The 13,606-nt window shown below is 47.4% G+C and overlaps 4 protein-coding genes and 1 non-coding gene across 5 annotated transcripts; 2 read left to right on the top strand and 3 right to left on the bottom strand.

Moving 5' to 3' along the window:
• Positions 1-228: 228 nt before the first annotated feature.
• Positions 229-4,384, top strand: LOC100841811 (ankyrin repeat and SAM domain-containing protein 6). Its single transcript, XM_003562357.4, has 2 exons — positions 229-1,063; positions 4,015-4,384. The coding sequence occupies exon 1, from the start codon at positions 307-309 to the stop codon at positions 1,057-1,059; it is 753 nt and encodes a 250-aa protein (XP_003562405.1). The 5' UTR covers positions 229-306; the 3' UTR covers positions 1,060-1,063; positions 4,015-4,384.
• A 212-nt stretch (positions 4,385-4,596) lies between these two features.
• MIR169K (microRNA MIR169k) lies at positions 4,597-4,770 on the bottom strand. Its single transcript, NR_126873.1, has one exon. It is a non-coding gene; the product is annotated as a microRNA MIR169k (primary transcript).
• Positions 4,771-4,875: 105 nt separating this feature from the next.
• On the top strand, positions 4,876-7,438 carry LOC100837453 (carbonyl reductase [NADPH] 2). The gene is made up of 4 exons (XM_003562342.4): positions 4,876-6,275; positions 6,343-6,542; positions 6,719-6,948; positions 7,026-7,438. The coding sequence occupies exons 1-4, from the start codon at positions 6,181-6,183 to the stop codon at positions 7,302-7,304; spliced, it is 804 nt and encodes a 267-aa protein (XP_003562390.1). The 5' UTR covers positions 4,876-6,180; the 3' UTR covers positions 7,305-7,438.
• Positions 7,439-7,486: 48 nt separating this feature from the next.
• Positions 7,487-11,458, bottom strand: LOC100834382 (S-adenosylmethionine carrier 1, chloroplastic/mitochondrial). Its single transcript, XM_003562332.4, has 12 exons — positions 11,331-11,458; positions 11,084-11,172; positions 10,864-10,946; positions 9,929-10,005; positions 9,519-9,609; positions 9,251-9,304; positions 9,085-9,180; positions 8,790-8,879; positions 8,613-8,664; positions 8,412-8,473; positions 8,238-8,318; positions 7,487-7,850 (listed from the first exon to the last, which is right to left on the bottom strand). The coding sequence occupies exons 2-12, from the start codon at positions 11,133-11,135 to the stop codon at positions 7,725-7,727; spliced, it is 864 nt and encodes a 287-aa protein (XP_003562380.1). The 5' UTR covers positions 11,136-11,172; positions 11,331-11,458; the 3' UTR covers positions 7,487-7,724.
• A 90-nt stretch (positions 11,459-11,548) lies between these two features.
• LOC100832282 (uncharacterized protein At4g15970) lies at positions 11,549-13,606 on the bottom strand. The gene is made up of 2 exons (XM_003559100.4): positions 13,124-13,606; positions 11,549-12,595 (listed from the first exon to the last, which is right to left on the bottom strand). Exons 1-2 carry the CDS (start codon positions 13,457-13,459, stop codon positions 11,750-11,752), a joined length of 1,182 nt encoding a protein of 393 aa, XP_003559148.1. The 5' UTR covers positions 13,460-13,606; the 3' UTR covers positions 11,549-11,749.

The following is a 13,606-nucleotide window of genomic DNA, read 5'->3' as shown; positions in this document are numbered from 1 at the left end:
CCAGAAACCAACAAGGAAAGATGTCTTGAGATGGGCCGGAGCGCATACATCTCAGTCCGCCGTGCATGGTCCGTGGAGCCTCCTTCCTTATCCGCCAGCTGTGATGGTCAACCCAGTCAACGCCCGCGGCTTTGACTTCCCGCATTCCCATCTCCACCGCCCAATCAAGCCACGTGTCGCAATCCGCCGCCCTGACACGACGCGGTTCAAGGCCGGGAGCGAGCGTTTTCAGTTCCCACTGAGTGCGCCCACGGATTACGCATCTCAGCGCGCCGCCGCCGCCGCCTTCTCCGCGTTGCCTTCCACATGGCCGATCTCCACCCGCCGGAGCCCGACACCAACGGCGGGGGCGGAGGCGCATCCGCGGCCGCGGTGGTGGTGCCCATCGGGGACCCCATGGCCGAGGCGATGGCTGCGGCGGCGGCCGCGCCGCCCTACTCCAAGCGCCAGCGCCGCCCCAGCGTCCGCCTCGGCGACATCGGCGTCCAGCCCACCGCCACCGCCGCCGCCTCCGACCTCGCCCCGCTCCCGCGCCGCCACCGCAAGCCGTCCTCCTCCTCCCACCCGCGCCCGCCGCGCCGCGCCCACCCGGACGACGCCCTCGACCCCGCCGCCGCCCACCGCCGCGGCCCCAAGCCCGGCCAGCGCCGCCCGCGCACCGCCTGGACGGCCGCGCCCTCCGGGGCCGACGGCTACGACGGCGACGAGGGGCATTACTACGACGACGCCGACCACTCCGACTCCGCCGCCGCCGCCGGAAGGGCTAGGGTTTCCGGCAGCCGCGAGGCCAGCGTCGACGAGTCGGACGGCGTCGCCGACTGGGGCATCCCCAACGGCCGCCTCCCCGGGGCCACCTGCTACGGCGGCGTCAAGGCCTGGCTGGATGGGCTCGGCCTTTCCCGGTACGCCCCCGTCTTCGAGATCCACGAGGTGGACGACGAAGTGCTCCCGCTCCTGACCCTGGAGGACCTCAAGGATATGGGCATCGGCGCCGTTGGGTCCAGGAGGAAGATGTTTGCTGCCATCCAGAAGCTCCGAAGCAGCGACAATGTCTCGTGAGTTGGTGAGCTCCTAGTTTGTGCTGCTCTCTCCATTCTTATTTCCTCTACATAGGAAGCTAGTAATAACGAGGGCTTTAACTGATGGTGCTTTCAGCAATCCTAGTGCGTGTATATAGGTCTGATGATGAGCACCTCATTTCTGTCATAGGACATCATGTCTGTTGAGCAGTAGTAGTTTGGAAGGAATTGTTTGAAGAAACTTGAAAAAATGAATGGAATAAGGTCAATGCGATCCAACTATGTTGTTGCTTTTGCTCATAATAAATGTGATTCATGTATGGTCATTTTCATTGCTTGTTTGAGTTTCTTTTGCTAAACTACATCCTATCCAGCTTTCATTGCTATACTTAAAGATTATAAATGGATCACTGTCACATATTTTAGTGCCAAAAGCTGGTGGAAGTAATTAGAAAGTTAAAATAGATGTAAAATATTGTGGCTTTGTGACCAGATGCCTCATGATCTTGCTGCCACTGCCCGAGGTTTTGTTTTTCTTTCTTCATTTGGTCATTAGTTTGAGTCAGTGATATTTTTGGAGTATACTAGCAGCATAATGCAATTGTATTTCTGAATCGAAGGAAATTGGCAATAATAAATGCCAATATCCAGTCCACAGTATTGTTTAAGTTTATAAGCACTATTGCACTGAAATGTAGAAGTGTCATGTTGTGAATTTGGATATCGTTATTCATCAAGTTATAGCTGGTTCTAAAAAAACCTGTTTTTGTTTGGTGGAAGCTAAATTTGGCCTGGTAAAACTATATTTCGGGCATGAATGAAATATTTTAGTATGGGGCCAGATAGGGTTACAGCTTTGAATAGGAAATGGGAAAGTCATCCTTGGCCAGCTAACGGCAGCGCCTTTCAACACGCAAAATCTTGTCCTCCAATCCTATCGACTGGCACTTGGAAGTAATAGTTTGATATATATGGCTCCTTTCTTATTACCTTCCCTATGGCAGATATAGTGCTGCAAAGAAGTAGATATGGCAGAAGCAAAAATACAACCACATAAATCCCATAAATATTGAGTATCGACTTCATTCATAGTTTTCTTTATGGCACATCAGCGAACCTTTTCCCTTTGAATCTTTTCCTGATCATGGTAGGCATATATTCTCCAAATCATGCTGGTGGCAGTTTCTTTGTTTTGATCTTGCCCATTTTCTCTGGGATCACATGAAAGATGATTTCCTCCGAAATACGTTTGCCTCTTGAGCCCCCTTAAGGCCATAGTTTGATGGAATACATCCTTCTAAAAAGGTTATATGCAGTCAGCTCTCCGCACACGACCCCTATGAGGAATTATTCCATATCAACTGGGGACAACTATTATTCACTGAAATCGGTTTCAACAGAAATGTCAACTCCAAGTGCCTCGCAGAATGATTTCTCTAACATTATGAAGTTACATCCTACCAATTTGACCAAAGTGTATCACTTATTCTATCACTTCCTACATGGTCTGGTACCCCTGTAGATACCAAACAAAGCCTATACTGAACTTCTTGAGCACGGAAGCATTTGGACATCTACACGTGTAGTTTTCTGTCCATGAAATGCATTTGTATGAATAATAGTGCAAATGATCAACAGCCGATCATTATGATGGAAAGCGTAGTGAGTTATGTAGTCCTTTGTTAGCGACTGCCTGGCTCACAAATATAGTGGCCTACTCTTCTTATGGACTCCACCTATAATATTATTTGTAATCAGCAAAAGTCTCCTATATGTTCTCATGTTCCCATTGATCTTAGGCCATCTCAAAACTTTCTTATAACTGTGATTTCGTTGTTACATATCACTGTTTAACTGACTTCTCAATCACATCTTGCTCTTATTCAACTTTGCTTCCAGCGCTTGTGTGCCCTATGTGCCTATTATCACTTATCTGAAGAAAATAGACGGTGTAGGGAGCTCAGAATTGCTTATTAACTTTGACAGCTATCAGCGATTTTGACATGTTTCATCTAACATTCTAGTGTATACAATCTCTCAGTATGCCTAATTAGTTGATCTGCTGGTACAGCTGAAGCTAATCCAGGACTGAAACCCAAGATGCTTTGCACAAACAACGTGAAAGTGATGTTTAATTTATAAAATGATCTTTTAGCACAGTGTATTAACTAATCAAACCCATATCATCATCTGGTCATTTCAATTTCTAACTACAATCCATACTTTACAAAGGCCACTGGTTATCTACTTATCTCTGCTCAACTATATTTTAGAGCTCTGTTTTGCCTCAAATATTGATTATTTTGTGTATGTTTGTAGACCTCAACATATTGCTCTTATATATGTGTGTGGTTATAAAAGGTTGTTTTACTTATGCACAACTTGTCTTTTGCTTGTATTTTGTCTAGAATGCCCTACCCTTCTTGTGCCAGTAGGTAATAATGTAAGGTGTGCAAGACTTCATGCTCATAGATTGTCAGGAAAAAAAAGGAAAGAAAAAGAAAACGGGTCAGGTTCAGTACAATGTAGAGCTACCATGCTGATTCACTTAGGCATTACTATCTTTGCTTATATTTGGTCTACAATGCCTCACACTTCTTGTACCAGTAGATAATAATGCGATGTCCACAACACTGCAAACTCACTGATTCTCATAAGAATGAATAAGGGAAGCAAAAGAGGAAGACTCGGATTTACTGTGATGCACAATGCAGAATTGTAGAGCTACCATGCCATTGTTGATAATTCTCTAGCTGCATTAATGACAGATTCAACTGTCTAAAGGTATAAAAGGAATGATAATGCTGAATACTGAGGAAGGAGCTGCAGCTGATTCTCATTTCTCAGCCTGAAGAAAATTTACAGCTGTAGCCAGCAGAAATGGAAAAAAAATACTTATATGTATAGTCTTGTCAGCTTCTTGTTGTTTGTCTTTGCTAAGGCATCAGATTAGGTCACCCATTATCCTACTTGAATAATTCTTCCTTCCTCTCAGGTTCACAGTAGCTCTTGGATAAACATGTTGGACGGCTTGATGTCAAGGGTGGAACGGAATGGTGAGGCATTGATACATTGTATGTTTAGATGATAGTGAGTTCATCCTTTGGCCAAAAGCTGCAGTAGATGATAGTGACTGGATCCTCTGTGAAAAGCCGCAGTTTTTTTAAATGTCTCTCTCTAATATTTCAGTTTCTGCACTTTGTAGAATTGTTTATGTGTTCTGGATGTTGTCTTGTTTCACATGGGGGATCGCATGACCCCTGTGAACTTGCGGGTGGAACTTGGAAAGCTAAAAAGACCACCTGATGATATACATTATTTCCAAAACAATGATCATTATCATAAAAGAACTCCAAATGTTCCAAGTATCAAAAGTGTGGAATTATTATGGCAGGGTGGCAGCAAATCTGCCATGTCCATGCCGCTGAGCTGATACCGATACGACAGGTGAAGCATGGTGTAGCCTCAGACGAGGCCTTTGCCCTACTGTCAAGGTAACCAACCAGTGAGATGTTTACAGCATGTATATAAGTTCTGACTGGGCACCTCACTTCATTGAAATAACTAAGCATAGGTCTGGCATGGAATATGGGTAAGAGGTACTCGGGTAGCCAGGCTGACTTGCCCATAGAACCTGTTGCTGCCGCCCTCCCTTCGAGTGCCTGGAACGGCACCGAGAGGCGACGACAATCGGTTTTACAGGCAAATCATCCTTGGCTATCAAAGATGGCCTCCTACTTCCATGCAAAGACCTCACTTGTGCCCACACTGGGTGAGTGGGTGGTGCTTTGCAGATGACCTTGCCATCACATGTATTTATAAGGAGCCATGGATGGAGGGGTTTGGGGCTACATGACCTTTTGTTGAGGCAGCGTGTTTGACACAGCTAGAATCTTGGCCTTTGACAAGCGAAATGTGCAGACCAGATAACCAAACGGGGTCATCCAGGGACGTGAGAGATCTGTATCTGTATCTGTCTTTCCTTTTTGGAGAGCATCCAGGGATTTGGATTTCCCTTGTGTCTTTTTTCAGAGGGAGGTGAGTTCTTCTTCTTGAGGTTGGTTGACCAATGCACACAGACAGATATGTCCAGTTGGGTTTCCACTGGCTTTCGACACGACATGCATGGATGAGATTGTTGCTCGTGTATGGGCATATGGAATATATGTGCATGTGGAGAAGATCGAATTAGTTGTGAGAGGCGAAAAGGATTGCTTCCATGGGAGAAATTCCCTTGCGGCTGCGCGATAAGGCGGTCGCTGTGCACTTGTATTGTACAGTACCAGTGCGTGGAAAATGAGTTGGGAGTCGATAAAGAGGGGATCGATGGATCGAGCAGCAGGATCTCGGCAGCCCAATTATTCAACCCTGTCCTAGTCGCCTGGTTCCAACGACTCCTGCACCGGCGCCGGTGTACTGTGGAAGTGTCGCGTGCAGCCAGACAGACAGCCTGATCGCTGTCTGTGGCTTGGAGGATCGATCGTTTACATTTGCCCCTTTTGTTAGTGATGAGGAAACTGAAAGACATTACAGCAGTACGTAGTAGCAGCACGTTTTAGTGGCGCAGGCGGTGAATTATATATGTGGTACTAGTATATGTTTAGGTAAGTTGAATGTGGATGGAAGCTTATTACTACGGGGTGCCTATTGCTACCACCTCCGTCCAGCTCATATTCCATTGACCAACAGTTACTCCACTGGTTAGTGGCGGTGTTTAGGTAAGTTGAATGTGGACGCCAAACGTTCATGAAGCAGTCGGTGTTGTGGGCCTTGGTCACCTCACGGGCCGCCGACACCGACGAGATTACCAGCCAGCGCCGACGGAGCTCCGGCCCAGGTGTGCAGCTAGCTCTTGTCCCCCATCTGGCCGTCTGGGTCAACAGTCAACACTAACTTCCATCCATTCTGATTTTCACCGTGTCAGCTCAGCTCGATCGAGTGTCGGTTGAATGACTGACTCAGATCAACGCCACTTCACTACTCATAGGAAAAACAACAACGTTACTACTACGCTACGGGCAGTACAATTTTGCATGTGTGTGCGCGCTCGCTTTCACGGTAGCTTCTGGAGTATTTTACAGTAGTAATCATAGTATCAGACAACCCGATGCTCAGTTAGTTGGTGGAACACAAGACGATCCCACCGCGAGGCTACAAGGGGATGGCGTACGCGAAGCGGGTGCTGCTCGCCTCTAACGGTGGCGACGGCGGCGTCTCGCGGGGGATCGCCACCGGCCTCGCCAAGCACGGATGCAGGTACGTACCTCCAGCCGCCGCCTTCTTCTTCTTCTCTCGGTTCTAGTAACTCGGTCTGCCGATGTAGGCTGGTTCTGTTGGGCGACGAGGGCGCCCTGGCTGCGACGGCGGAGGAGGTCAGGCGGTTTGGGGGAGCGGGCGCGGCGGCGGTGGTGGGGCTGGATCTCGAGGCCTGCGACGAGGCGGCCGCCGGCGCGGCGGTGGACAGGGCCTGGCGCTGCTTCGACGACGGCCTCGACGCCCTCGTCAACTGCTACTCCTTCCAGGGTATGTATGCTAACCATCCCAACCCAAACGATTCTTCACTACATCTTCCAAATTAATCTGGGCATCCATCGATCATGTATTCGTTCATCTTCACCAAAATCCATCTGCAGAATAATTCGTCTTATCGACACCTGAGGATACATTTTGGTTGGCTGTCTGTCTGTATGTACGAGCAGGGGAAGTGCAGGATTGCCTCAGCGTGACTGAAGACGAGTACAGCAAGACCATCAAGGCCAATGTGATGACACCATGGTTCCTCATCAAGGCGATCGCCAAGCGGTTCCGGGACGCAGGATCCGGTGGCTCCATCGTATGCTTGACGCAGATCATCGGCGCCGAGAGAGGGCTGTATCCTGGGGCTGCAGCATACGGCACGAGTCTAGGCGCCGTTCACCAGCTCGTCAGAGTAAGTTCAGATTACCATCTAGTTTTGGTCACCATGAAGATATACAGTGGTGTATGAACGTTCGTCCTTCTTTTCAGCTGTCGGCGATGGAGCTCGGCAAGCACAAGATCAGGGTGAACGCGGTGTGCCGCGGCCTGCACCTGCGGGACAAGTTCCCCGTCTCGGTGGGGGAGGAGAAGGCCGAGAGGGAGACCGGGGAGGTGATGCCGCTGCGGCGGTGGCTCGACCCGGAGAAAGACCTGGCGTCCACGGTGCTGTACCTGGTCGGCGACGAGTCCCGCTTCATGACCGGCACCACCATCTTCGTCGACGGCGCGCAGTCCATCGTCCGCCCGCGCATGCGTTCCTTCATGTGAGGTGAGGATACATAGTTTGTATAGGCTAGGCAGGGCATTTCATGCTGTGTTTCCACATCCCACCATGGATGGATTATGTTGTGTTGTACACCAGCAGTGGTCTGTGCAGGAAGTAAGGGCAAGTGTTCGGACCATAAGTGTATGTGGTAAACTGGTAATTAACCAGTGCCTACGATGGAATCTTTTGGCGTAAGTAAAATTAGTAATCGACAAAGAGTACTACACAGAATTTGACACGAGTGGCACAGCACGTCCCTCCTCTCAGATTAAAAAGAACTGATACTGATCGTATTCCCTATGATTCTGGAACAAGAAACACAAGCCCAGCACATAAAATCAGAGCAAAACTTACGAGACGAATCAAGCAAGATTGATTGTGTGCCCTATGGAACTGTAACAGGAGATGCACCGTTGGTCGGTTCACTCGTCCTTGTTCGCCAGTGTCTTGCGGCTGCTCCTCTCAGCAAGCACTGCCTTGGTCTTCTCCAGCACGCCGAAGAAGATGGAACCGCCGATGCCGATCCACAGCACTCGTGGCTCGATGCCCTGCAAACATCATCATCGACAGAGATTAACCCCGTGCAATATGGCATCTCATAACATTGGATTCTCCGCAAATTATCACCACGTACTTGCACTGTTAAAAAAAATCCAGATCTGCAGCTAATTTCACTTTTTTTTTGTCTCGGGACATGCTGCGTAAGGAGCGTGCTAGCGGTGCTAAATACAAGACCCTCATCACCCAATCATATGAAAATCCAACAAAAGAGTACTTTCAAGACAGGTTTTCGAACATGTTGGATGAACAGCCACAGCATTCTCATTAGCATCAGCTCATCTCATAACTTTTTGTGTGCGGCTAAGATGTTTAGACTGTTTTTTCTACAAAAGAAAAAGAATATGTTTAGAGTGTCTATATCTTTCGCAATGTACCTTCAAGAATGCCCCGGGGCCTTCCTCCCTCAAGATAGTCTTAGCACAGCTTACAATTCCAGAGTATTGCTTTGTTTGCCCCTGCAATTGGAGATTGGAACCAGTGCATAAATAGTTCATTATGCAAAACAGGGCTTTGGTGTGGATGTTCTATAGAAAAGATTAAGTATCCACCTGAACCATCAGCCTTGTCTTCAGAACATCAAGGGGTGTTGTTATAGCGCCAGTAATCGCACCTACCAGAAATGAGGTGCAAGGTATAAGATAGTATTCTTGGGTCAAAGAGGAGACATGGGAGCAAGGAAAGGGGCAAACCGAATGCTGTAGGAGAAACAAATGGAAGTCAAATGATTGCATTGAGAAACAGGGTTGTACCGGCAAAAGCACCAATAAGTGCATTTTCTGGATCATTTAGCTCCCTCTTTGCCTGGAAAGATTATTGAAAAATCAGTTACAGTTCAAAACGGACAACAACTAATGGAAACTAGTGCTTTGTTAGGAAACTCAGCAAAATGAATAATACATGTATTATGTCGGCAACAGTAGACTTACCACAAGCTTGTAGCCAATTCGAAGCTGCTCGTATATGCAGAACTGAATGGCATCAAAGGGAAGATCTCGAAGTAAAAATGAGCCATAACCCTGCAAATCAAATAAACTACACTTAGAGTGGGTAAAGCTAATGAGGTGTATTGTATGGCGGCACAAATTTTAAAGCAAAACAACAACTATCAAGAGTTCAAGGGAAAATAAGTGGATTCAAATCACATTTTTTTTCTCAAATAGGAAATAGTTGTTATATCAGTTAAAAGATTGTTTACTGAATAAGAGGTCAGAATATACATACGGCGTAAAGACCTTTAAATCCTTCTTTCCCAACTATGAGACGAACAGCGCCAGGCGCAGACTTGAATTGACCAGTTTGCATTCTTTGTTTGACCACCTGAATGCAATGCAATCTATTTCGATGAAAAAGAAAACATTTAGTGTACAGAATATACAAAAATACAGACCTCTGTGGGGACACGAATGAGAGAAGCAGCAAAACCTCCAACGGCTCCTGCAGTCTGTAGCATCCTCATTAAGAAAATAAGGCTGACATAAAACAACATGCTGAAGGAAGCATAGATAAAGATGGCATAATTGTAACATTATTGATGTTTTATCATTAAAAGGGCCATCCATAAGCTTGCAGGTGTAGACAGGATAAAATAAAAAAAGACGAATGTCCCTCGCTTTGAGCAAATTAGCTAGCCCAACATAAAGTGTGTGCAAACTTACAAGATGAGCAACTGCGCTTAAATTTTCAGGAAACACATCCAGTAGTTTCCTTTTTGTTGGTTCATATATTCCCACAAACAAAGCAGAAGCCCTGCAATAAGTTAAGGATTAGCTTAATAAAATTACATAGGCAGAAGGAATATATATTGGAACAAATTTAAGTGATTCCATCTCATGGCATGTAAGCAAAAGTGAACCTATGCATTTTTTTTAAAAGAAGTTATAAAGCAACAGATGCGATATGAATAAGAGTATGAATGTACTCCCTCCTATCCATATTAGTCGTCGAAATATTACATGTATCTAGATGCTTTTTAGGCATAGATACGTCTATATTTGCACAAATTTGAGACAATTAATATGGATCGGAGGGAGTAGTAGTATGGATATTTAACATGTTCTAGACTCACGGTAGAACACCGACAAGATTTCCACCCAGTCCAGAATACAGGCCTTTCCATTGAATTTGACTTCCAGCTCGAGCAGCCTGCAGATAGAAAAAAAAAGTCAGACCAAATGTACATCCTGGACTTTTACATTGCCTGTAAGCCATGGTAAAATAAGGAAAGATGCTACAGGCACACTTTAGATAGGAATTGGCCGGAATTCCAGGCATGCTTGATAAGTATACTGCAATACTGACCCAAGCACAAACAGTGTTCTTATTCACTTTACCCATATGTTTTGCATTGGACACAAGTACTTGCTCTCTGCTGAAGAGCAATTGCTCATTATCTTTCCAGTGTTCCCCTCTTCTTAAGAAGAAGAAGCGCAACCACTCAAACTATTCATCCAAATAAAGGGCATGGTTTTTTGTTTTTCACTCAAAATGGCAAGTATGTATACACTTTTTTCCTGCCTTGCCATACAGGGCATAGGCTATAGGGAACTTAGATTTATGTCAGGTTTAGTCATGGCCTCCAGTGGAGGTAGCTACTACAGGGCTCTTGTTTTCGTGGCACTGTCAGGTAACTCAGTGCGCGTTCAGCATAACAAAATCTTTTCTTTGGAAGTAGCTAGATTACAAGCAAGCAAAATCAAAGACCACAAGCAAGTGCTAACTATTCATGTAAGACTGAATGGCACCGTGTAGTACAACTAACATCTTCAGACAAAAATGGACACTAAGAGCATGTACAATGCAAGGTGCTAAGACAGGTGCTTACGAAAATAAACCAACATTTTTTTAAGCACCAGTGCTTATTTGTATAGAGGAGGTGCCAAGTTAGGCATCTGCTTAGTCTAAATAAGCATCAGTGCTTAACAAAAACCGGTTAATTTTTCTAAGCACCCACCTAGACATCTTGCATTGTACATGCTCTAAGCAGTGCAGAACTAAATTCACCTGAAGCCTGGTTTTGATGGTGTCAATCGGGTACAGAGCCGTTTCCACCACAACACCAGCGGTTCCTCCAGCTATGACGCCCTCTGCAACAACCAAAAATCGCACACAGAAATCAAATGCAGTGCAGTCACAAAGATGTGCCGAAACAAATTGCATAATTAGTACCAATGTACTAGTAAGAAGCAGCAGCAGAAAGACAGACAGAGATGAGCTGACGCACCACACAGAACCTGGAGGAAATTGAACGGCTTCTCTTCTCCGCCCCCGCCCATGCCTGGTTCCTCTCCCGTCTCCGGCAAGAACACCACTCTGCACCAAGTCAGGAGGCAAACGAAAGCTGAAGTCGTGCGCACCAGTCCGGGGCCCCGGCCCCCGGAAAAGTGATGAAATTTCGGCGGGGCAAGCGGAGGACGACCCAGCTGAGTTGAAGAAAACCGAGAGACGAGACTGGAAGAGAGAGTTGGCACCTGAGGAGCAGCCGCGGGAGGGAGAGGAGGAGGATGTCGGGACTGGATTGAGGAGGAAGAAGGGTTTTAAGCTTAGCTTTGGGGATTGCGTTGCAAGCTAATAGCGGGTTGATTAGAGCGCGTGGGCTTGTTAGGCAAGACACGGGATTGATGGGCCGAGCCCCAGTGGAACTTACCAGGCCCCGAAACCAGATCCGGCCCAGAACTTAATACAGCTATTTCCTTATAAGAAAATACGGTATATATTTCTCCAGCCAGTATACAGAGTATGTGCTCGACCAATGTCCTCTCACGTACATACAGATCATACAAACTACAACTAAGAACCGATCTACAAACAAACTAACACTAAGAAGAATCAACCGGCTCAATTGTATGTATATATGTAGACTCGAATCATCACATGGATTCATCCAAATTCAGTGGAAGCACGCGCCGGGCACGGTCCATTTGGCCTTATGCTTCTCCCAATGCGGCAGCCTAGTATAATTCCTCCAATCATCAAGAACACTCCTCAGATCCCTCAGCTTAGCATTCAACCCAACGCAGCAATTGGCGTGCATCGTACAAATCTTCCCCAAATCCTTGCCATAGCCACAGAACCCACCAATGTAGGCCGTGTCCAGGTACCTGACCTTCAACCCAAGCTCCTTCACCAGATTCTTCTTGATCATGTTAAACACCGGCTGCTCGTTGGCCCCCGGGTACTTGCCCCTGGATTCGTGCCACACCTTGGTCATGGCGATTGTGCGATTATTAGGCTTGACATGGAAGAATCCCGTGTTGGGGAAGTTGCCGATGTTATCCGGGTCGCCGAGGAAGACGTCGCTGGAGACGGTCATGTCGGCGTAAGCCGTGACGTGCTTGAACGGGTCCCGGAACCACATGACGTCGACGTCGGTGAAGAGGAAGCTGTAGCCGAGCTCGAGGATTTTACGCTGGAGCTTGAGCTTGCTCCAGACCAGCTCCAGGTAGTCCTTGGAGAGGAAGAGCTTTTCTGATGTGAAGTTGAGGTTGGGCATGGTGTAGAGGTAGCAGTGCTCGTGAACGGCGCTGCAGAGGGCGAGTGCGGCGGGGTCCATGGCGACGATGAGGAGGTGGGGGAGGAGTTGGGGCGTGCCGTCGCCGATGCGGAAGCTCTCGAGGAAGAGGGAGAGGAGGGAGTTTGGTTTCGCGAAGGCGTGGTTCACGCAGGTTATTATCACTGTCTTGTCGTCCGTCGCCGCACCGCGCACCGCCGCCGCCAGCCCCTGGAACTCGCCGCCCTGACATGGATCATAGTAAGCATGCATGAGCAATTTAGCAAAGATCAGCAGTTAACTTTCTGAATTCTCTATAAGTCGGTACTACTGCAGGCTCAGTTTTTTTTTTTGACCGGATACTGCAGTAGGGTGTAGGCTCAGTTGGTCAATTAGTAGTTGGTTTTCGTTCAGCGGACAAGATGAGTCGAAATTAATGGCAACACATAGTTAAGTTTGGTTAATTATAGTTGGCAGGTAGTATCTAATAGTAGGACACCGAGTACTGAATTTGCTGAAGGAACAAATTAACTGGCAAATTTAGAAGCAATAACAGAAGTAGAATGATGAAGAAGGCGAAACATGAATCGAAATTGGTGGCAATACATACTAGTAGTACTGTTGTTACGGTTGTTAAATAAGCAGGTCAACTATAGTAGCTACGGCAGGTATGTATGTATGCTGGACTGAATGACTGAACTTGCTGACGGAACAAACAGATGATGAAATTCAGAAAGTACAGTACTCGAAGTCTAGAACGATTGATCGACCAACCTCGTCTTGGTGATCCCTGCTCCGAACAGTAGCATCACTCTGAGCAGCTCGAGCACAATCGATGGCCGTGGCCGCCTTTGATGATGTGGCGTTAGACGGCTGATCATCAACGTGGTTGTGGTCTGAACCTGCGATCGGCGCCTGATGATGATGAGCTAGGCGTGCTGTGGTCCTGTTCCGGCGCCCAGCTCCCCAGCTGCCGGAGAACTGCCCCGGCGCCCTGGACGGCGGCGGGCGGTACTGGAGGAGCAGCACGAGGGTGAGCGCCGCCGCGCAGCCCAGCACGAACGACGCCGCCTGCCGCGCCGTGGCCTCCGCGACGAGCACCTTCCCCATGTCGTTCTGATGATCTGATCACTAACTACTGACGGAGTAGTGGATCACTCTGAATCAACTCATGTAGTACACGAATGAATGAATATATGAGTAGGACGCAAGTAGGCAAGGCAGAAAAGCATGAATGGAGTGTATCAGAGGTGTTCC

This window comes from Brachypodium distachyon, chromosome 1 (genome assembly GCF_000005505.3).
Source record: "Brachypodium distachyon strain Bd21 chromosome 1, Brachypodium_distachyon_v3.0, whole genome shotgun sequence".
Taxonomy (NCBI): Eukaryota; Viridiplantae; Streptophyta; class Magnoliopsida; order Poales; family Poaceae; genus Brachypodium; species Brachypodium distachyon.
This window is presented reverse-complemented; position numbering and strand designations above follow the sequence as displayed.

Excerpts from the sequence above, each read along its gene's own strand:
- LOC100841811 (XM_003562357.4), top strand. The coding sequence starts at position 307 with ATGGCCGATCTCCACCCGCCGGAGCCCGACACCAACGGCGGGGGCGGA.
- LOC100837453 (XM_003562342.4), top strand. The coding sequence starts at position 6,181 with ATGGCGTACGCGAAGCGGGTGCTGCTCGCCTCTAACGGTGGCGACGGC. Across the intron at positions 6,276-6,342 it reads CTCGCCAAGCACGGATGCAG|GCTGGTTCTGTTGGGCGACG; the intron begins GTACGTACCTCC and ends CTGCCGATGTAG. Across the intron at positions 6,543-6,718 it reads CAACTGCTACTCCTTCCAGG|GGGAAGTGCAGGATTGCCTC; the intron begins GTATGTATGCTA and ends ATGTACGAGCAG.
- LOC100832282 (XM_003559100.4), bottom strand. The coding sequence starts at position 13,459 with ATGGGGAAGGTGCTCGTCGCGGAGGCCACGGCGCGGCAGGCGGCGTCG. Across the intron at positions 12,596-13,123 it reads GCAGGGATCACCAAGACGAG|GGCGGCGAGTTCCAGGGGCT; the intron begins GTTGGTCGATCA and ends GATCCATGTCAG.
- LOC100834382 (XM_003562332.4), bottom strand. The coding sequence starts at position 11,135 with ATGGGCGGGGGCGGAGAAGAGAAGCCGTTCAATTTCCTCCAGGTTCTG. Across the intron at positions 10,947-11,083 it reads TTTCCTCCAGGTTCTGTGTG|AGGGCGTCATAGCTGGAGGA; the intron begins GTGCGTCAGCTC and ends TGGTTGTTGCAG. Across the intron at positions 10,006-10,863 it reads CCATCAAAACCAGGCTTCAG|GCTGCTCGAGCTGGAAGTCA; the intron begins GTGAATTTAGTT and ends TTCTATCTGCAG.